The sequence below is a fragment of the Vigna unguiculata genome, chromosome 7, assembly GCF_004118075.2.
Source record: "Vigna unguiculata cultivar IT97K-499-35 chromosome 7, ASM411807v1, whole genome shotgun sequence".
NCBI lineage: Eukaryota > Viridiplantae > Streptophyta > Magnoliopsida > Fabales > Fabaceae > Vigna > Vigna unguiculata.
In genome coordinates this window covers 30346443-30369888 of record NC_040285.1, presented here as the reverse complement: position 1 = coordinate 30369888, position 23446 = coordinate 30346443, and the positions used below count along the sequence as shown (strand labels likewise).

Here is a 23446-nt window from a genome sequence, read left to right as displayed (position 1 = left end):
TTATAAAATATGGCCACAAAATAACTATTTTAGAGTCAATAAACAAAAAATTAAATATATTTATTTAATAATATAATTTTTTTAAATATTCAATATATTATAAAATTCAATAATAAAAGTTTTCACATTTATAAAAAAATTAAACTTAATTAAATCAAATAAATAACATTAATAAAAAAAATAACATCAATAAAAAATGAAATAACATATATTTAATTAAAAACATAAAAAATTTAAATTCTGAAATGACAAGAAGACACATAAGAGTATGGCAGAGTACACATAGGGTGTTTGTTACAGCAGTATTAGTAGTTTAGCTTAGAATTCCCAAATTATCCCCGATACTGATAAAGACTTGACTAACACAAGTAACAAGTCCCTTGTATCAATCAATATACGTCATTTGCTTCTTTGTAACCTTCCTCTCTATATTTATAACTGTTTAGCGTCACTCTCCCCTATTATTCAGTGAGGTTTTGGTTTTTTCAGTGTCGCACTCTGTTCTCTCTGTTCATTCAATTGTAACCGCCACGCCACAACAATGCCGCCTCTGCCACTAGACGTGATAATCAACACTCGCTTGCTTTCCTTTATATCGCCTATATGAATTGAATGACAATCACCGATACGAATTCTTTTTTCTTCTCAATTGAACTCATTGCCTGTTCTTTGTTTGGATTCTTCTTTTGCTTAGTTGCTAGATTCTTTTTCGTTCTTGGTTGATGTTTCTGACGCTGTTGTTATTTCGTGATGTGGTGCAGCAGCAGGACGAGGTGATGATGGATCCTATTCCAGATGCTCCCGAGATGGAAGGTATAAAAAATGAGGATGATGTTACTGATAATGTTGTTGTTGATAATGATGATGTGTCCACCACTGGTGTGTGCGGAGTGTGGAATGAAGCGGAACTTCTTGTCGTTATTCGATTTTCTTTTTTAATTCTGCAAATGTGAATTGTAGTTTGCGGGTTGAAAGGTTTACTGTATGAGAAGAGTGGCTGTGTTTAAATGATAATAAGATATTTATTTTAATTGCAAGAGAATTAGAAATCAATAATGCAATTTGGTATATACTTCTGAGTTTTCTTGTGTGGAAGCAATGATTCTGTTAGTATTTCAGTTGTTGAGGCTTGCATGTTGGTCAGAAGTTTAAAAATTGCTTTGTTATATCGGGCTTCGAATGAAGCTCCACCCAGTCCTAGTGCTACTTGTTCGCTTTAACTTTGGTAGTGAGTTCCGATTTTTACGAATCTCTCCTCTGCATTGCATGGAGTGTTTGATTGGGGTAGTGTGCAATTGGAGATTCTAGGTTTTTTGTCATTCGCCTTGCGTTGCGATCTTGATTGATTGGGAGGTGGGCAATTTTTTAAACTTTCCAGATTCTTTCCACCATTTTTGTTTATATGTGGATCTGCTTGATTGCGGTGGGTAATTGTTTCTGAATGTTTGTTCTCTGCATTGTATTGACATGTTTGATTGGTGAAGTGAGCAATTAGCGTCAATATTCTTTCATTCTTGTGGCTTGTTGACCTTCAGATATTGAGGAAATTTTATGGAAAGAAATCAGTAAGAAATTAATTATTTTAATGTTGGCATAGTTGATCAATGATTTGTTTTATTTTGTTGTTTTTCTTTAATTGTTCAAACAGAAAGCTCGAGTTCTGCTGAAGCACAAACTGTGGATAGTCTGTCATCAGGGAGATTCACATGGACTATTAAGAATTTTTCGAGGCTTGCTAGGAAAGTATATTCTGAAGTTTTCTATGTTGGGGGACACAAATGGTGAGTAGAATTTTTGCCTGTGTTTTTTTGTTACTAATGGTAGTTAATTTTTCACATTGTGAATGGTGGTACTGACTGACATTATTTGCAATGAGCAGGCAGATACTCTTATTTCCAAAGGGGAATAGTGTTGATCATTTATCACTGTATCTAGATGTTGCTGATTCAATGACGTTGGCTCCTGGATGGAGTAGATTTGCCCAGTTTTGCTTGACTGTTGTTAATCAATTCAATACTCAATACTCTTTCAGGAAAGGTAATTTCTCTGTGACAAGTGCCTCACAAAAATGTATTTTCTTTATTACTTGGTTTCAGAAATGGAGGAATTGAATTTGCCTCATTTGGGTGTGGATTTGGTGTTTCATATGCCCGAATCAGAAACTGTGGCATATTCTTTTGTGCACAATGTATTGAATTTAATGGAGACAGAATTCCTGAATACAAGTTATGTTTCTTGTCTGTACAACAATACTTTAGGAAACAAAGGTGGTTCCTAGACTGCTAAAACTTAAAATAGCTCTATGTTATTCTTTTTTGTTTATTTTCTGTATATGTAAATATTCTAAGATCAAATTATAGTTGAGACCTAAATTCTGATAGGATATAAACTAGATTTTATACCCGTGTGTTGAGTGTTCAGTTCTCATGTTATTAATCATTTTGATGTTTATTAGTCATAATATCAATTATTGATATTATTCAAATTGTTATATTATATATTTTAAAACTAGAGTACTCATGTCAGGTCACTCACAGATGTGCAATCTTGCAAACTTCACCCCTGAGATGTCTAGTCCTAGTTATGAGGAGTCTGTGTTAATGGAGACAGAATTCCTGAATACAAGTTATGTTTCTTGTCTGTACAACAATACTTTAGGAAACAAAGGTGGTTCCTAGACTGCTAAAACTTAAAATAGCTCTATGTTATTCTTTTTTGTTTATTTTCTGTATATGTAAATATTCTAAGATCAAATTATAGTTGAGACCTAAATTCTGATAGGATATAAACTAGATTTTATACCCATGTGTTGAGTGTTCAGTTCTCATGTTATTAATCATTTTGATGTTTATTAGTCATAATATCAATTATTGATATTATTCAAATTGTTATATTATATATTTTAAAACTAGAGTACTCATGTCAGGTCACTCACAGATGTGCAATCTTGCAAACTTCACCCCTGAGATGTCTAGTCCTAGTTATGAGGAGTCTGTGTTAATGGAGACAGAATTCCTGAATACAAGTTATGTTTCTTGTCTGTACAACAATACTTTAGGAAACAAAGGTGGTTCCTAGACTGCTAAAACTTAAAATAGCTCTATGTTATTCTTTTTTGTTTATTTTCTGTATATGTAAATATTCTAAGATCAAATTATAGTTGAGACCTAAATTCTGATAGGATATAAACTAGATTTTATACCCGTGTGTTGAGTGTTCAGTTCTCATGTTATTAATCATTTTGATGTTTATTAGTCATAATATCAATTATTGATATTATTCAAATTGTTATATTATATATTTTAAAACTAGAGTACTGATGTCAGGTCACTCACAGATGTGCAATCTTGCAAACTTCACCCCTGAGATGTCTAGTCCTAGTTATGAGGAGTCTGTGAAGATCTTACACTTGCTAGACATGTTGCCTGAATGGTCCCTTTAAAGACCACAACTTTCTTCTTCTGTTGAGCAGGTTTTCCGAGTTGAATTGGTTCCAATTTGTCTCGGTTATAATGTCTTTCCCTAGAGTTGTCAAGATGGGTTGGAACATGCGAGCCAACCCGGTCCATCACGGGTTCGGACCGGGTCGGGTTGAAATTTTTTTATAAATTTCAATACGGGTTGATTTTTGACTTGACTCACCTAGAACCCTAGGTTGGCTCACCAACCCGCACATAAAAGATCACACAAATGTGTTTTGTTAAGTTGGGCTTTGCATTTGGATCAAATTAGGTTGTTTTGTTTTAGTCAACACATAGATAATTTGTATTTTTGTGATTTTAGTTTGTATTTGGATTGTATTGAAGTTTATTTAGATCTTAATTAGAATTATAATTTAGTTTTGATTGAAAAAAATAAAAAAATTGTATCTTTTTAATTAAGTGAGCTTGTGAGCCAACCGGTTTAACCTACCAACCCGTTGTGGGCCGGATCGGGTTCGAATTTTTTTGGCTCGCTAATAAGTGAGTCAGGTTGAGTTGGCTTACTAAGTGATCAACCCATGGTGGGTCGAGCCAGGCCGGGTCGGGTTACCCATTTTGACAAATAGCTCTCCTCACGTTATGTTAGTCATTGATGTTCTACTTGTTTCTTTAATGTAGTTTGCTTGTCAGATGGCTGTTTGGTTGGTTGTTTTTAAGCTATTTTCTTATCTTTGTCAGATGTATTTCTCTTTTATTGAAGGAAAGGATTGATTTTTTATTTTATTTTTTTGCATATGGCAGAATCACAGCATCTATTTAATGCTCGTGAGAGTGACTGGGGTTTCACTAATTTCATGCCTCTTACGGAATTATGTGATCCTAGCCGAGGTTATTGTGTTAATGATACATGCATAGTTGAAGCTGATGTTGCTATTCGTAAGGTTCTTGATTACTGGTCACATGACTCAAAAAAGGAAACTGGTTATGTTGGACTGAAAAACCAAGGAGCTACTTGTTACATGAATTCACTTCTTCAGACACTGTATCACATTCCTTATTTTAGAAAGGTTAGTCGGTAAACTGTGGTAGATCTTGTTTATTTATACGAAATTTGATCGTATTTATTCTTACAAAACTAAGTATCTTACATGAGCTATTATTATTATTATTAACAGGCTTTGTACCACATGCCTACAACTGAGAATGACATGCCATTAAGGAGCATTCCTCTAGCATTGCAGAGCTTATTCTACAAGTTGCAGCATAATGACACTAGTGTATCTACAAAAGAGTTAACCAAGTCATTTGGATGGGATACACATGATTCATTCTTGCAGCATGATGTCCAAGAACTTAATAGAGTTCTTTGTGAAAAGTTAGAAGACAAAATGAAGGTACAGTATTTTTCTTGGCAACTACTTGCAGCAATGTTTGAATTTGTATTTCTCTTGTTAAGGAGAAAATTGTATTCAGATTTGCTTCTGGTTCAGGGAACTGTTGTTGAAGGCACCATACAGCAGTTGTTTGAAGGTCACCACATGAACTATATTGATTGCATCAATGTTGACTACAAATCAATGAGAGAAGAATCATTCTATGGTATACAGTTTATGAGCTTGCTGTTTATTGCATAAGTCCATGTTCTTATATCTTACGGAATTATGTTTTTTCGTTTATCACAGATCTTCAGCTTGATGTCAAAGGATGTCAGAACATTTACGATTCTTTTGACAAATATGTTGAAGTAGAACAGCTTGAAGGCGATAACAAGTATCATGCTGAGTGGCATGGTTTACAGGTAAAATCTAAATCCAAGTTTTTTTTGTTGGTTGTCAAACTGAATTTCTTACCTTGTTTTTTGTTTAGATCTCGTAGGTTTGTTCTTGTTTTTTGTATGACCCTCACTCTTTTTTGTTTAACTTTTTCCTTTATTTTCTTAAAGTTTTACTTTGCAGAAAGGAAATGCAAGTGAAAAGTTTTTATTTTGAAAGAAACTTCTGAGATTCTTTAATATATTAAATAAATAAAAAAGGCTGTGGATAACATCACATAAGGATACATTCAAATTCGTGTATGGATAAAAAGAAATTTATAATTGACGAATAAATTCTTTATTTTTTATTCTAATTTTTATACTTTTAAAAAAAAAACAAGCCGTGTGAAGAAAAGGAGAATTATAGAAAAAATTTCTACCTATGTTGTGAGTGAACGATACACTTAGCGAAGATATGGAGAGCAATAGAAATCTTTTCCAACTTTTACTTGTATGGTTTGCCTTGACTTTTACGGAGGTGATACTCTGTACATCTAAGCTTTTCATGATGGCATAATGGTAGGTACCTGCGGAATTATTTTTTCTTTCCTGTGCTTTGTTGTAAAGCTATTTCTTTTATATTGTTAATTTTGGTATTTTTCTTCATTATTGTTACGTTCAATCATCCAGGAGGCTAGGAAGGGTGTTTTGTTCGTTGATTTTCCACCTGTTCTTCAGCTGCAACTGAAACGGTTTGAATATGATTTTATGCGAGACACCATGGTAAAGGTCAGCACTAAATAGAATCATATTAAATTCTTTTCCTTTTTTTGATGTATTTGTATGTTTCAAAGTAATTTTTACCTGTCATAGCTTCGTAGGAGACTTAAAATCATGTGTTATATAGAAACATAGAGACACTGTCCCTTAATAAATTGTTCTCTTTATGGATGAACTCAATAAAATAAATCATATTGATATTAAGCTTACTTAAGTTTTAAGCACCTCGTAAATTTGACTTCCTCTTAAAAATTAAAACTTTTGTTCATGAGCAAGTTGATCTGGCTAGTTGGAGTAGATTGTAGAGAACAGGCGCAAGTTGATCGGCAAGTTGGAGATGGGAAGATGGAAGTAATTACCAGGTCATCTTCGTTGGCAGCAAAATCAAACTGCAGGGTGTTGGATGAAAATAAAAAATATTTTGAGCATTCAATAAAAATAAATTTTTAACCGGGACTTAATTAAAAATATCCAAATTTTTAAGATAGTTAGGACTTGATTAAGCCTTGATAGACTTGATTCCTATCCTTCCCATTAGTTTATAAATGATCTGTTTGGTGGGAGAGCTGGGTTAGGTAAGAGTAAGATAGAATGTTTTTTGTTACCCACTTGGTCAATAATATTCTTTTGGCTTACCTCTGTTTTGTACATACTATGATGATGTAATTACCAATTAAGTATCATCTACTTGAAGGAAAATATGTAATTGATGTTCTCTTGGATGTTGATGTTCATTTGTAAATTGTTAATTTTTTCCCTTGTACATCATGTATGGTGATCCCCTACTCCCAAGATTTTAGTGTACTTCTAAATTTACTTTTTATTCTAATGCACCTTTAAGAGTAACCATCAACTTGATCTCCAACAGATCAATGACTACTATGAGTTCCCCCTGCAACTAGATCTCGATAGGGACAATGGCAAGTATCTGTCTTCGAAAGCAAATAGAAGCATTCGCAACCTTTATACTCTTCACAGGTATTGGTATTCCCACATCTTCAAATTTTAATTGGCTGAGTTCTGTTCAATGAAATATTCCATGTACTTCTGTGTTGACTTTTTTATTTTTTTATGATTAATGGCTGTTTTGGTCCTTTGGGAATTGTATGATATACTGCACTGTGAAACTAAGGCAGTAAGGCTACATTAGTCTGACAGGTGGAAAACTGCAAGGTGCAGAATTTGGAATGAAAATTGCTTCAATTTAATTGGTATGATAAAAATGTGGGAAGCTTCAAAGTGAAGTACAACTTTTTTACACTCAGTGCTGTTTGAATTTTAGTCACTTCTATACCGTGAAAGTGAAAAACAGAATCACTATGGGTGAATTTGAAATAACTTATTGACAGGGCTTTTCTCATGACATAACAATTGTGCAAGTCCAGGGCAACTTATGAAAATAGCAGATGATGTTCAAAAAACTTACGAAAACAACTTATACAATAACATTTTAACTCTGTTTTCTCTTCAATTATGAAAACAACTTTTACAAGTGCTTTTATGATAAAAAATTATTCAGTAAGCACTCAATTAAGACATTTACTCAAGCACACCCTGAATCCCATATCTTTGCACTGACCTTATTTGCCACATGGTCATAATAAATCAAGTGATTGGGAATTAACCATGTAGCAGAGTGGTGACTTATGGTTGAAAATACTTAACAGTCTGCATTTAGCAACAATTCCACTTTAAGAGTCTTAGAGAAGGTGGGAAATTTGAACTAAAGGACACTGTGCTACATCTGTAGACTGAGGTTTTCTCAATTTTTTTTATGAGAATCCAGTGTAAGTTTATCACACTGTTCACGAGTAGTCTTTAATATAGTGGAATATTATATACTGTAGCTGTACAGTTATCATTATATATTTGTAGCTGGCATGGCTTTTCTGTATTTCTTTGATCTTGTAATTGTGTTAAATAAATTGGTTGGGGATTGTTCGGTCCACAACATAATGAGTTAAAAGGTTAAGTATGTTTTGATGCTGCTTGATCCGAGTAGAATTTCCTGAAACTGGCTTAATTTTGAGGTAAGAAGCTGTATAGGGTTTACAATTTTGACTTGTTAATGGTTATACATTTGGCTGGCCATGTCAAATCAAGTTACTTGTAGACTTACAAGAGTGTATTATTACAATCTTATGCATGTTAAATTTTAGGATATTTGGTTATTTTTCTCTGGAATCTATTTACAGTATTTTGAGGTTAACTGCTGGCTATATATGTGATGTGATAGATACACTCACTCATTAGTATGGTAAGAAAATAGAATTCATTGTCAGAGCACAGTGTACCTCTATACACGGTAAGATGGTCATGGACTAATTGGAACTCATTTGTCTATCTTTTGAAGATAAAATTGGAACTCATGTGGTACAATGGTGATTTGCTTGGCTAAATACGTGGTCCTTCTAAGGAGATTTATCTCAAGGATTATAGCTTCTTTTAATTTTTTTGTTCTCTATATTTTGTATGTATACATCTTTTTTGTTATGCATGACTATTTGTCCTCAATTCTTTCCAATTTTTTCTGTTCATCTTAATGAATTATTTATTTTATGACAAAAATTGATATGAAAATTAACTAGAGATTTAGAATTTGATTGTTAGCGCTGCCCTATATCTTTCTTAATTGTGATTTTTCATTTATTTGATCATATACTTATGGGTCTTGTCTGCGTCATCATTTTTGTTTTCAGTGTTTTGGTTCACAGTGGTGGCGTTCATGGTGGACACTATTATGCTTATATTAGGCCAACTCTATCAAATCAGTGGTGAGTAATTGAGTTCTGCTTGGTTTGAGAAAATATACTTTTATATTTTATGTTTTAACTAATAAACACAAAAGTGTTACCTTTTCATTAGCTTCCCCAATTCAGTATTTCAGGATTTGTGTGGGAACAGAAGGAGGCTTTTTTCCTTGTTGCTTTGTGTGTTTTAGAGCTATTAATGGATGATCCTGAAGATGATTTGTTGGGTCCTTAAGAATTGCTAACCTTTTTTAGTTTTCCCTAGTCCATTGTATATTAGTATTGCTTTTTATCATGTTCGATAAAAAGTTCCTATCACACTAGTTATAGCTAGCATGAGAGTTTACGTCCTTATATTGTCATGCTTAACATTTTTGTGCTGGTTTTCATTGAGCTAAATGGTTGGTATATATATATGTTTGTGTTGCAATATTTTTTGTCCTACCTGTAGGCATGGTAGTCATTCCCTTATCATCTTTCTTCATTATTTCTTAACTGATTTCTTATTTAAAAGCGCACATAACTTGCTTGTTTCAGGTTTAAATTTGATGATGAACGGGTAACAAGAGAAGATTCAAAGAGGGCAATAGAAGAACAGTATGGTGGTGAAGAAGAGGTATTACTTAATACTATCCTTGATCACTATCATCTATTCTTGGATACTGATTTTGTCATTTTTCTTTTAACATTGTCGTCACAATTTTTTTTTGTTATTTTTCTTCTTTTCTATAGTTACCTCATATCAACCCTGGGTTCAACAACTCTCCCTTCAAATTTACAAAGTACTCAAATGCATATATGCTTGTTTATATTCGTGACAGTGACAAGGATAAGATAATTTGTAACGTGGATGAGAAGGACATTGCCCAACACCTAAGAGTAAGATGTTTGACTCAGTGATGTCATATTACTTTTGTTATATTTCTCTGATGCAATTTTTTTTTAATTTAAAATTACATTTTAGGTTAGATTAAAGAAAGAACAAGAAGAAAAAGAGAAGAAGAGGAAGGAAAAGGCAGAGGCTCACTTGTATACCATCGTAAAGGTTACAACTGTAGCTTTCCCTCCCATCTAAGTTCAGTTTGTTCTATCTTTATATGCTTTCTCTGATATGCATGGGTCCTAAGAACTGGTTCAATGATACTATTTATTGGATCCAGATTGCACGTGAGGATGATATGTGTGCACAGATTGGAAAGGATATATTCTTTGATCTAGTTGATCATGATAAAGTATGGAGTTTTCGCATTAAAAAACAAATGCCATTTATGTCGGTTAAGGTATGAGCTATTATTTTGTCATTTTATTTGCACAAAAAATATTCATGTTTGGTTTTCGATGCTCCATCTGTTTCTTTTTTCCTTTCAAATTATTTTCAATTGGAAAATGTTTCATCTTTGAGTTATATGCATTATATGAATAAATTTATAAGACATAAGTTACTGAAGTGGAAAATCATTTCTTCATCCAAGTTTCTTAGTGTTTGGCTATGGAAGTATGAAATTTCTTTTTTCTTTATGTCATTTTCTTCATTTTTCTTGGTAAGCTTTGCGGTAGGGTTTCTCTTATGCCCATTGTATATTAATTTTTGAGGATGTGTTTCTTTTAGATCATTGGTATCTTTTAGTCTTGGCGACAGCTACCTTACCACTGGCAGTTGGTTGACCATATACAAATGGCGTTTTCTGTGCACCCGAATGTTTCCTTGCACATAAGATTTAGTTTTTGGCTAATCATTTGGGTTTTTCCCATGAAGTGATTGCTATTCTGTGTTATGTATTTGGCGGCCCTTTGCATTCTTTCCTTTTGCCTTCATCATCTGCTTTTTTCTATTTGAGTTTTTATACCCTAAAAAAATACCTAATCCTTGTCCGTTTACTTTCGTTGTTGTGTCTTTATTAAAATTCTGAATTATCTTCAAGAAAAAAAGTCAATTCAACCTCTCAAATACAACAAAAGCACTGAAACACAGCTGCAGTGAAAACACCCAAAAAGCACCCGCCCAGATCAAAACCTAATCAGCTCCAATTGAATCCTGTCACCCAGCCACCATCAGTTAAAGTTAAGTACGAGTAAGGACCCAGTCGAACCACCCTCTATGTGTCACCTGGCAAAGATGATTGAATTAAGGTTGGAGTTAGGTGGGAAAATGAGGTCCAATAGGATTTCCATTTGAAGTTGAATGAGTGAAAAGCTTAACTGAGGTGTTTTGCAATAATTCATTACTCTGCTCAAGTAGTCATATTTATTTTACAGGCCGTGTACTCTCATATTTGCTGATCTGTTATTCATTTGTTATTTTCTGAAACAGAACTTAATTCTTGAATTTCTTCTTATATTTCTGACAATGAAGTCTTTTTCAGGAAGAAGTTGCTAGAGAGTTTCGTATACCTGTCCCATGTCAACGATTTTGGCTATGGGCAAGGCGGCAAAATTATACATATCGGCTAAATAGACCATTGACATCTAGTGAGGAAACTCGGTTGGTGAGTTCTTCACCCAAATTCCAACGCCGTGTCACTAAATTGTATACTTATGTGTGTCTATATTACATATACCTTAACCTTAATCATGTGTTTTTATTTTTAATTTTTTTTTTATTTCTTGATCCTACTAAATATTCCCGGAACTTCAGAGGCTCCCCTGTCTAATCATAATACTGTTTCCTGCCTGTACTTATTACAAGTCCACGGATCTTCTGGATGTTCCCTTATTTTCATATGTTCCCAAGTATATTTGTGTGGAGGCAGATTTTGAATTACAGTGTCATATTTGCTCTGTCTGACAAATTAGTGGTCCTCCCTTTGAATTTTGACAATATCAATTTGCAAAAAACAATATTTGAACTAAGAAGTGTATACTACTGCTGCTTTAGACAAATATTGATTGCTTACTTTTTTTGTTACACGCTAACCTAAAATAAAACTAAAATAGGTCATTGGAGAGTAGTAGTGAAGTTTCATTGTTTGAACTGCTATCTCGAGAATATGATTTTTTGCTGATCATTTATAGGTTGGAGAGTTGACAGAAGTTTCCATTAATGGAAATAATTCAGAGCTGACATTATTTTTGGAATTTGGAATAAATCCGGTACTGTTGTTTCTTTTAGTTTTCACCTTAGTTCTCGATGGTCTGGTAGTGACTTTTAATTGACATGGATTTGTTATTTATTTTCTGCACAATGAATTAGGGTTTTGGGTTTTGTCCTCCTCCTGTGAAGACAAAAGAAGATTTGTTGCTATTCTTTAAAGTTTATGATCCCTCTCAGGAAAAGCTGCGGTACTTGCTCTTGCTATTACATTTTAGAGTGAGGGTTCATTTAGTTACTCTAATGCCTTTTCTTGTTTTCTCAGGTATGTTGGGAGTCTTTATGTCAAAGGTAGTGGGAAGCCATTGGATATATTGTCTACACTAAAACGAATGGCAGGATTTGCTGTTGATGAAGAAATTGAACTATTTGAGGTTAGCTGATATGCATCTCATGTATCATTATTTCTCGTGATTGCAATCTAAAGGAAGAGTAAGTATGATTTCATTCTTTTGTCCTCATCCAGGAAATTAAATTTGAACCTCGTGTCATGTGTGAACATGTTGATAGGAATATGACTTATCGTGACAATCAGGTATAAATTATGTGATTAACTGTAGATTTTTTATTCGAGTGAATTTTCAGTATATGCCTTGGCGGTTTATTACAAACAATCATCTCCATCCTAAATTGTATTCTATTGGGGAACCTACTTTTTTGCAACTTCTGCTTCTTTCTGTTTTTGGCAGCTTGAGGATGGTGATATTATTTGCTACCAGAAATTCCCCAAAGCTGGAAGTGGTGAGCAGCTTCACTGTCCCAACAACGTTTATTCGTTCTTGGAATATGTGCACAACCGTCAGGTTTGAAATTTTAAAATAAAAATTAAAACGTTTTTATAAATTCTGAAAATTTGAATTCTTAATTTTAAATATTTGTCTTCTAAGTGTTGATACTGCAAAAATTATGCTTGATAAGTATAATGCTGTGACCTTCATCAATTTTTCAAGTTTGCACTTGAAAATTCACCTCTTGGTCAAGTTTTGATTGAATCTGCTGATCTAAAAAGTAATAAACACAACATTGAAACATTGGCCGGGCATTTGAAAGCACAAAGGATGTTAATGAATACTCATACTGATAAAACTGAGTGTGCATACATTTCTTCTGATTTTAGAATCGAATAGAAAATCTTAAAATTGAATGGAGAATGGATGAAGACTTTCCGGGACTGAGTTTTTTTTTTTCGATTTCCATCTTCGTTAGGGTACAATAGTATATAACTCAGTACTGCCAGTCTGGCAGTGAGTTAACCAATAGCTACCTGTTACAATTAAATGCCAAACAATGCCATCTGACAGCATTTACAGCAATACTGAACATGATTCTGAAAATAAAAGTATTGTAGTCAGGCTGCATCCTTGCCTTGATGACAGAAGTTTATTTCATGTTAAAAATTTTAAGCCAATTTTGTAAAACTAAGGGACATTCAAGGAGGTAAAACATATAGAAGAAGCAAGGAAAAATATACATGGCTGCCATCTTCCTCTTTTCCCTTCCTCTTCCATCATTGCATATCTTGTACAAAGCTCTGTGCTGTTTGTAATTATTAGTTCCATTTGGGCCGAAAACCTGTCACCAGAAATAATTGGATTTTTTCTCTTAGGTTTGTAGCCCTTAAAAAAATCTTGAATGATGTTTTTAATTAGTGAAATGCTATGCAGGAATCAAGCTCATCTACTATTATTATTATTATTTAGTATTAGCCAAAGCATATGTACCATTACTATTTTAGTAAGTTTGTTTAAACGGGCAAATTTGCCAGTAATTTGAAACTAAAATAGGAAACTTTTTCTTTTTTCTTGAAAACTAGAATGTGGCTGAATGCATTACACTGTTTGGATAAACTTTTCAACAAATACATGTTGTAAAAGAAAATTAGAAGGTAGAATGATTGAACTTTTCCCATAAATAAATCTTTAAAATTCTATAAAAGTTGTCTCATTAAACTTCTTTAAAATTGTTGATTTTAGCTTATGTTGCATAAGTTAAATTTAACTCATGGTTGAAGCTTGATTCTATGTAGATATTTCAATAGTGTGGCATATGAATAGTTAGTGAGCTGCTAGCTAACTGTTTGTAGTTGTACTATAAATAGCTATAAATTGTGATACGTATATACATAAGAATTAAAATTTCAGGTTCTCTTCCCCTTTACTTCTCTGTTTTTTTCTTTTTGAGTTTGACTTGTATTTAATCCTTTTCCGAAATATATTTAAGTCATTACAGGTTATGAGGGATGCATAGCAAACAAAAAAAAATACAATATATACTTACAGATGAATAGAAAATGCAGAACTATAATTACATTGCAAAAATAAGGAAAACAATGATACAATTAATAATAATAGCAAGTTTAGAAATTTAAATAACAATAAATTCAGAGTAAATCCAACGTAGTTGAACAGCCTTTCTTATAGATGTTGAGGGGTTTCAGTTTTATAGAGAAGGAGTGTGGAGAAGAAAAGAAGGATAAAAAACGAGAAAGAAGAAAAAAAAAGTGGGGAGCTTATAATTTGGGCCAGGGGATTTTGCTGTGAGAAGGGGGATAGGTGGTAATCCGGCAGTGGGTGATGGTTATGGAAAAGGCCGTAGGCTGCAGCTGAACAAGTTGCATATGGCAGAGGAATAGGTTGCATTCAGTGGCAGTGTTACTGGTGGTTGACTGCGCTGGCTAAGGAGGCTGAACTGGTTTGCCTTTTTGGTCTATGACTGGTTCACGAAGGTTAGCTTAGTTATTTCTTCTCTTAATTTTGGGTTGGGTTTGGGTTTTTTTTCCTAACATTGACATAACTTGTCTCACCATCATAATATAACAAATGATCAATGTGTTCCTGTCATAACACTTCATAATCAATTCAAAACTATATTCTGGAATATGTAATGAGTTTTGGGTTATGCAATCTATATTTATCCAAAATATATCCGTGTAATCCGGAATTACGTAATCCTATTTTGGTTGACACAACCTGGAATATGGTTCCGGTTTACCATATTCGAAACCATATTCTTAATCCAGAACGTAATCTGAATATTCCGAGTTACGTAATCTGAATGTTCGGATTTACATAATCTGAAGTATAGTCCAGATATATCATTACAAGTGTATAGTAATGTTTTTTTGTAGTATGAGGGCGGGAGAAAAAACTATGGAGGTCTCAGAAGAAATTTCCCCAACTTGTTTTTGTTTTTGAATCTATGGTGTGGATCAGGTTAAAGGTCCCACACTAGTTTCAAAAATAGGATTTTGCCTCAGGTCTAGGTCAGATTGCTATGAACCAATACTTCTTCCTTTCTAAAGAGGTGTGGGCCTGCAATGTGGGACTGTGGCATGATTTTCCCCATGACTGTACGCATCATTTCTGCAATGTACAAAGAAGTCACGATGGGCAGCCATGGAAATCCTGCGTTGCTAGCACAATGTTATGGCGGCTGGCGATAAATGCACCACTGATGTTAGCAAGTATAATTTTGAAAACTTGCGTTACTCATAATTCAATACTTTCTTTACTCTGGTTACTGATTTCTTTATAGGATTTTGCCACATGGTGGTATTTGAATTGTACTCTATCATATATTGGCTTATCTTGGGGATCTTTGATAATTGTTCAGAACAGATTGGTTGACTTTGTTGTTCTATGTAATCTTGATAATGACTGGGTGATATTTCGTTGCAGATGGTTAGATTATTTCTGCTGCATATTTTAAGTGAATTTGAAAGTTACTTGCGTATATGATTTCTTAAAAAAAAAATATTAAAAAAATGGAAATAATATTGCAAAAATAATTTTGGGTTTTGGAGACTAGTTTTCTGTGGGGTATTGTTTCAATTCCTTTCCAATATATCGCATTCATTGATTTTCAGGTTGTTCGCTTCCGATTTTTGGGGAAACCGAAAGAGGATGAATTCAGTCTTGAGTTGTAAGTTTCATTTGTACATACTACTAATTTTGTATCTTAATATTTTAAGTTTCATGTGCTAGTTAAAAAAATTGTGTGCACGAATTACCATGCTACTTTGATTTGATTGTGACATTTTTTCATTGATCAAGATATGTGGGTGAACCTTTCTTGCAATTAAATTATATTTGATGATCCGTATACATTCTGTGATCATCTAGGTCAAAGCTTCACACATACGATGATGTTGTTATGAAGGTTGCTCAACATCTTGGTTTGAGTGATTCTTCTAAAATCAGACTTACGTCTCACAACTGCTACTCCCAACAACCTAAAGCACAGCCTATAAAGTACCAAGGAGTTGAAAATTTGTCTGACATGCTGATTCACCTCAATCAGGTATTATTGCAAGTCCAAATCTTTCTAGATAAAAATAATTTCAAATCCTTGCAATTTGCAAGACTTCCAAATGGCTCTGTTTTACTTGTGCTCCTGGTATCATGAATTATCTTCTTTTTTTTTTTGTAGATTTCTGATATACTGTACTATGAAATATTGGATATCCCTCTGCCAGAATTGCAATGCATAAAAACTCTTAAAATTGCTTTCCATCTTGCTACGAAGGATGAAGTGAGTATTCTTAGGGGTTTTATTCTCCTTTTTCAATATACTGTGTTATATTAAGTTTTGTACATCTAACGAGAGTTATAATTTCTCAGGTGGTCATTTCTACTGTTAGATTACCAAAACAGAGTACAGTGGAAGTTTTACTGAATGATATTAAGTCAAAGGTAAACAATATAATTGAAGTTGATACATTATCTTGTAAGCTGCTTCATTTTACCATGACTAAATTCTTAATACAACAGTATCCAACCTAATGAGTGAGCATTGAGTTAGATTGACTTATGTTGAGTTTGATCTAAATGCTCAAATTACCCAACTGTAAAGTATTTAAATTGGTTGGGTCGATTTGAATTCTTGGTTTTCATACTTGTAAACATCTCCATTGTAGGCGACAAAAGTCTTGGTAACTAGTTGGATACTTAAGGGAACAACAAGTTGACATTTAGGGTCAAGAATAAAAAGTGGGATGGTCTAGTGTTAGGAGAAAAGGTTGAGACGAAGATGTACTGAATGCAATGGATTGTTCAATGTTTGAAACGAGCTTTATTTTAAGGGGGAGACAATCTTTTGGGTTGCAGGGCAGAGGAGCTAACACATTTTCATTTGGGTAGTCTTGCAAAGTAGGTTTAGCCTAATCAACCCTACAAAACTAGCATGTAAGATTGTTCCCACTTATATATTGTATTTTGGTACTATCTCTAGTGATGTGTGACTTCCCAATACACCCCTCACGTCCAATTGGCTTGATACATGGATAACATGGTAAGTGACCCTTTTAATGGATCTATTATAGACTCTAATACCTTCTTGTAAAGTGGTATTAATCTAACTCAACCTTACAAAATTAGTTTGAAGACTGAGAGGAAGTCCTCCTTGTGGATGGTGCAGTGGTGGAATAAAGATGGAAGGAACACCCAACAACCGTGGAGGTTTGGGTTTCATGCAAGATGGTCAACCCACAACACAATATTCAGTTTATCTAATATAATTCTGGTTGACAGAGAAATGAACTTATCGTTTGAGAAAAAAATTGACTCTTGATATTGAGGACAATTCTGGTCTGTTGAATACCTAGGGATTCTGTGGGATGCTAACACATTGGCAAAGCAATTGGTATTTTTCTTCGGACAATGAACCGGTTTCATCAACTACACACCAGATTTTTAGGATTCCTTGATGTATAATAGGTATGGTTCCTGATGGAAAATAAGAACATTCAAATTCTCGGAATCTAAGTTAAAAAATAATTTACTGAATTCCTAAGTTAGACAATATCTTTGATACCCCTTGTATACTTGACTCAGATAGCCAAATTTCTCTCATGCAACTCAAATTTAAAAAGCCTTGTTGTGCTTGTGATGGAGAGACTGTTTGATAGTGCGAGAAGGGTGTTTCCTTTATCTAATAAAATGCTGTTATTGTCCTTTAGATTAGTTCATATTGTTGTTATTGACTGGATTTAACTATCCTCTTTTCTATTTGAAGAAACACTGATTTGCATTTTCCCCGTTGCATTCCTTTGAAGTATTGTCGACCTCTTGTATTTTATGCTATATGAAATGTAATGGAATTAATATTATGTTGTCAAATAGGTGGATTTATCTCATCCTGATGCACAACTCAGATTGCTTGAAGTTTTCTATCACAAGATATACAAGGTGCTGAATCATACATTTTTGTTTTCTTTGTTCAAATGCTAGTCTTACAAGCGTGATTTCCTTGAGTTGACTAATTTTATTGGCGTTCAATGTGATGAGGGGAAAAATCAATTGATCTGTATCACTCATTTGCACTAATGCAATGTAGCCTTATTGTAGACAGCTGTTATCAAAATTTGTATAATTCTACTGTCCTATTAATTACTGGCTTGTCTCGTAAATTTCTTGGTCGCTAGCTAAATTGTTACTCATATTGTTTTGAAGTTAAGATTTCACATTACTGATATTTCTCAATATTAATGAGAATGATGTTTGACTGAAATATCCATTTCCAAGCAATTTATATGCAGGATAAGGAAAATTCATTGGCATAGAAATTGTTTTGTTTTTTGGGTGTAAAAACTAATAATGTTTTTTATTATGACATTTGTTAAGTGCTGCTTAATTTATGAAGAAGTTTCAAACTGGATACCTGTAAAACTAATAAACCTTTTGCAGATTTTCTCACCGAGTGAAACAATTGAGAATATTAGTGATGAATATTGGAAGTTAAGAGCAGAGGAGGTAAAGATTTGTTACCTTTGTTATATTTATTTTTATAATTAGTATTCAAATACAACATCTTGATCAGGGAGATACTATTTTGGGTGCAATAGACATTGTTTTAGTTCTTGTCATCCTTCACTTGTTTGAAGAGAATGTGTTGATATTGAAAAATGTGTAGACAATAGACATGTGACATGTATTTCTAAGCAAAAAGATTGGGATGTCGCATGATTGTCATGTTTGAGTAAATCATGGTCCTTTTCCTTGAATATCTACGGCCTTTTGGATTTGTCCATGAAAAAGCCTCTTGGCCATATCTCTTTAATATTGAAATAATAAATTTAAGCTTAAATACGATTTTAGTCTTTCAAACTTGGGTAATTTTGTCCCTCAAATTAAAATATCTAGTCCCTGCAGTTCAGAATTTTTGTCTTTTAGTCCCTCTTTGTAGACATTGTTAGAGACATGATATATGGTTGTTTTGAATTTGCAATTTGTGGTGGTTTTTTACCCCTGTAATTTAGTTTTGTAATTTAATCTTGAACAACAATTTATGGCAGTTGTTAAAGCTCCAAATAAATTAAAGAAAAAATAAAAATAGAAGCATGGGCACATATCCTTTGTCCGCGTGGTCTCTATTCCTCAAACTTAATTGTGGAACTAATTAGAACTTCAAATCCCGAAAACCCAAAATAAGTCTCACACAGATTATATATTGAGATATGTTTGAAAGCTGCTTTAAATTGGTGGTCTAAGTTGCAACCTTTTTAGGGGGTACTAGATTGCATCCTCATGGTTGGTTTAGTCACAAATGGACTAGTGATAAGTAGTAGAGTTATTCTCTCAAGCTTTTAATTTGACTAAGAGATAATGTCTAGTTCCACTTTTGAGATGTCTATATCTCGGTGTGAGAGACTGTGTTGGAAGTCTTGCATCGACTTAGAGATAAGACCAATTTAGAGTATATAAGAGGATGCAAACCTCATCTTACAAGCCGGTTTTGTGGGGTTGAGTTAGACTTAAAGTCCACTTCTTGTTATGTTCTGCGGCTTCCCACCAATTCTCTTAGGGTTGATTTCTATTCGCTTCTCGCTTGTTTTCTGTTTCCAAAGGCTTTCAGAGTTTGAAAACCATCCTTGTATATGAATTGTATTAGACAATTGCACCTGTGGTATGGGCTTCACAAAAAAAACCCCACTTCTTGCAGCCCATCATTTTTTTAGCCCAAACTCTTTAACTATCATCCAATAATAGTCTGCCAACCACCTGTTTTTGGAAAATCTAATTTGTTTCTCGCAGCTGTGTCATAGTTGAGTACTTTGATAGGTGTGCCCTGTTGTCTCTTTTTCTTTAGCTGTGACTTCTTTACTATGTTCTCACTTGATTCCTGTGTCCGGCTGCTTCTATTTCTACATCTATCTTCAATTTAGTGTTCAGACGTTTAAATTGTAGCATACGTTATTTGCAATTGTGTCCATAATATTTAAGTATAGTAGTCGTGCCACTATCAGCCACACTGCACAATTATCCAGGTGTGAATTTGTAATTATGTCTTTTTGTTATTGTGGCGTGCTGTTAATTTTTTAGTGCATGATTCCTCTTCATTTTGGTTTCTTGTTACGAATATAATATTCTTTTATAATATTGAAGATTCCTGAAGAAGAGAGAAATCTTGGCCCTCTTGATCTGTTGATTCATGTTTATCATTTCTTTGGAGACACTTCTCATAAGTATTTGGTAAGATCAAATTGTTATAATTTGTTATAATTTCTTAGTGCTTTTTCAGTCTGAATATAATTTTTTCCTGTAATTAAATCATATTTCTGCTTTGATACATTTTTTTTTTTGCAAACACTTTTTTCTCATTTCTGTTTGGGTGGGTTGAAATTTGTGGAATTTGCAGAAAATTCAGAATTTTGGAGATCCTTTTCTATTTGTTATCCGTGAGGGTGAGACATTAGCTGATGTCAAATTGCGGATACAGAAAAAGCTTCAAGTTCCGGATGCGGAGTTTTCAAGCGTATGTATGAATGTATTATTTGCTCTACAATTTTGGCATTTTAAAGCTTGGTCAACTTTTTTGAGACATTAACGCAAATGTATAAAGTTCGATTTGTTTTTTCTGCTTGTAGGTAAACTACCGTCCTGCTTAATTACTTCTGTGCATGTGCGGTGTTAACAAAGTTTTATTTCATAATTGATGTACTTTTTTCCCATCTTGTTTGTCTTTGCAGTGGAAGTTTGCATTTGTGTTACATGATCGTCCTGAATTCCTACAAGATTCTGATATTGTTTCTGCTCGGTTTCAGGTCTGTCAAACATTCTCTTTCTTGTGTGATATTTCATTTTGGTTGTGAATGTACGAGTTTGAGGCTGTGAATCGAATTTGTTTAGGCATATTGTTTGATTTCTACATGATTTAGTTAATACAAATTTGAATTGTTTGTTTGTTTAGAGAAGGGAGATTTTTGGTTCTTCGGAGCAATATCTTGGACTGGAACATGCTGACAGTGCTCCAAAAAGGTCTTACGCGGTTAACCAGGTATATGTTGGGGACTGGCTTCTTTCTTTCTTTTGGGATATTGCCCGATGTAGATGTGTACATGGTATATGCATTACGTCTTAAAAAGAAACTAAAATGTAGATCTAGCATGCAGTCATTCAAAATTTAGGGTAGTTAAAACAATAAAATATATACAATTTATATAGAAAAAGAAAAGATACTACTTGCATGCATGGTTACTTGAGTATATTCTGTTACCTCTATCCTCTAAGAAAATATACAACATAGAACTAGACTTCTCTGAGAACAACAGTCTGTGAGAGCAATCTAGAAGATCTGACAGAGAAAAGTGCACGGAAGAAGGCAAGCTATATGTTCTAAAATTACTTTTCCAGTCTCATCCTTAAACTCTAACATGACTCTATACCTTTTACACATTAGTATTGGACATACTTGGTGGGCAAATTGGAGAGACATACCTAAATGCTCATCTTTTGTCTCTGAATTAGTGCTAGTTGAGGGGGTTTGAGGAGCTAATTCTCAAATTAAGTTGAGAGGAAGTTCAGAATCATACTGTTTCACCAATATAGATGTACCCACAAGGTATATGCAATGTAAGATCGGGCAAGGCTTGAATCCGCAATGTTTTTTTGTGTTGAAACTAAGGATCACATTAAATCACATGTTTCATGGTTTAATTATATTTGTTTGGAAGTTCCACATTGGCTAGGAATAAGGTGCTTTCATTCTATATAAGTGGATGCAAACATCACTTTACAAGTCGGTTTTGTAAAATTAAATTAAACTTAAAGTCAATTTCTTAATATGGTATCAAAGTCATGAATTTGAGTCTATCCTAGTGAGATTTGTTTGTTGAGAATATTAATAAGAATGTTACATAAGAAGCAAGGTGAGTGAGTGAAAGTGTGTAATATATCGTTCATTTTGAACATGAAATGTTAAACCTATCCTGTGACTTGACACTGACACATATGCCAATCATCGGAACTTTTAACAGGATTAAGCTAGTTGCCAGTGCAAAATTGTTATTATAGCGGTATCTTCAGGTGTTTTTGTGAAGAATACATAAAGAAATAATTAGACATCTTGTAAAATAAACAATATAAGATAATTTTAATCTTTAATACGGACATGAGTATTTTATTTTACATTTATATCTATGTGCAGGTTCGAGCTGTGTACAACAATCATTTCTCAAATTTCCAGAACCGTCACGCACTTGAGAAGCCTGTAAAAATCTACAACTAATGAGTATATAATACCTTATGGCAGTGGCAGTTGCAGTTTTATGAAGTGATAACAGTAGTGTAGATTCATCTGTAGCTTCATCATTACTTTACTTAGGGGGATAGGTGTATAGTTTGATCTGTCTTTCCTGGTAGTTAAAACTTAATCACTCCTCGTCTCTTTGCTTTTAATTCCTTTGTAAATAATAAATAATAAGATTTTGGGTTGGATTTTTGTCTTTCAATTATAGCGCCTTCTATTACATTACAGGCTTGTTAACATTTTTCAACAAACTAACTTAAACCCCTTGATGAATAGTTTAATTTAGTTTCACCCAATCCTTTCTAAGAAAAGATAAAGTATTAAACTCTTATGCAATTTTTTTAAGATACAAGAGTAGTTTTAACATAATTGATGACAGGTAAGTTTTCCATGTTTTCCATGTTTTCCAACATAGTTCTATTCGAGAAACAGGTTTATTTATTTTACATTTAAAAATTATTTCCATATTCTTTTTGACCAATTTTAACATTCTTCGATTCATGTGAAAAATTATAACTTTCACCTGAGAAGTTATTTTTGTGGAACGAATTAAACAATGCAAAACAAAACATCTTCAATTAGCATAATGGGAATAACATTTTAGAAGAACGGTTGAAAATGTGTTTTTTATTTTATTTTATATATATATATATATATATATATATATATATATATATATATATATATATATATAAACTGTCATTTTTCTTAACTAACAAAAAATGCATATCACCATATCAAATTGGAATACACGATCTATAACTAATGTATGTAAACATGTTTGAATTTTTTTGAAAAAAATTACTAATGGGAATAATATTTTTACACAAAAACAAATATTTATATGAATCGATTACTTTATAACATAATTAAAAAATAAATATTTAAAAAATGAAAAGTATTTGATAGAAGAAAACTAAAATATAATGTGATATGTTACTTCTAAATTATTTTTCCATTCACTCTCTTTAATCAAACAACTTTAATTTACTTCTATTTAGTCAAAGTTATTTTCATCCTTAAATAAAACAATGTCATGTGTATAACATCAATTTAGTAGATTTGCATTACTAACTCAATTATCAACTAGTACAATGTCATGTTTTAAAGATTTACACTACTTTAATAC

At 33.1% G+C, this 23446-nt stretch overlaps 1 protein-coding gene across 4 annotated transcripts; it reads left to right on the top strand.

Annotated features, from left to right (window-relative positions):
• The first annotated feature begins 398 nt into the window (after positions 1–398).
• LOC114191981 (ubiquitin carboxyl-terminal hydrolase 13-like) lies at positions 399–22542 on the top strand. 4 transcript variants are annotated; one of them, XM_028081466.1, is made up of 32 exons: positions 399–562; positions 762–813; positions 1649–1781; positions 1880–2037; positions 4224–4489; positions 4598–4816; positions 4913–5021; positions 5105–5220; positions 5866–5964; positions 6824–6933; positions 8655–8729; positions 9243–9321; positions 9438–9584; positions 9670–9750; positions 9866–9985; positions 11069–11191; positions 11718–11795; positions 11896–11984; positions 12059–12167; positions 12260–12328; positions 12483–12596; positions 15659–15714; positions 15915–16092; positions 16222–16323; positions 16413–16484; positions 17913–17978; positions 18477–18542; positions 20175–20261; positions 20428–20544; positions 20759–20833; positions 20980–21066; positions 22216–22542. In XM_028081466.1, the coding sequence occupies exons 1-32, from the start codon at positions 542–544 to the stop codon at positions 22294–22296; spliced, it is 3354 nt and encodes a 1117-aa protein (XP_027937267.1). In that variant the 5' UTR covers positions 399–541; the 3' UTR covers positions 22297–22542. The 4 variants fall into 4 exon arrangements, with proteins under 4 accessions (XP_027937267.1, XP_027937269.1, XP_027937270.1 ...); XM_028081468.1 differs by having other exon boundaries at positions 403–562; positions 765–813; XM_028081469.1 differs by lacking the exon at positions 399–562 and adding an exon at positions 591–671.
• Positions 22543–23446: the final 904 nt, after the last annotated feature.

What these genes read in the sequence shown, in the direction of transcription:
- LOC114191981 (XM_028081466.1), top strand. Translation starts at nt 542, where the DNA reads ATGCCGCCTCTGCCACTAGAC. An exon ending in AGTTAGAAGACAAAATGAAG is followed by an intron (nt 4,817 to 4,912) that starts GTACAGTATTTT and finishes CTTCTGGTTCAG; the next exon opens with GGAACTGTTGTTGAAGGCAC. An exon ending in ACTTGTATACCATCGTAAAG is followed by an intron (nt 9,751 to 9,865) that starts GTTACAACTGTA and finishes TATTGGATCCAG; the next exon opens with ATTGCACGTGAGGATGATAT.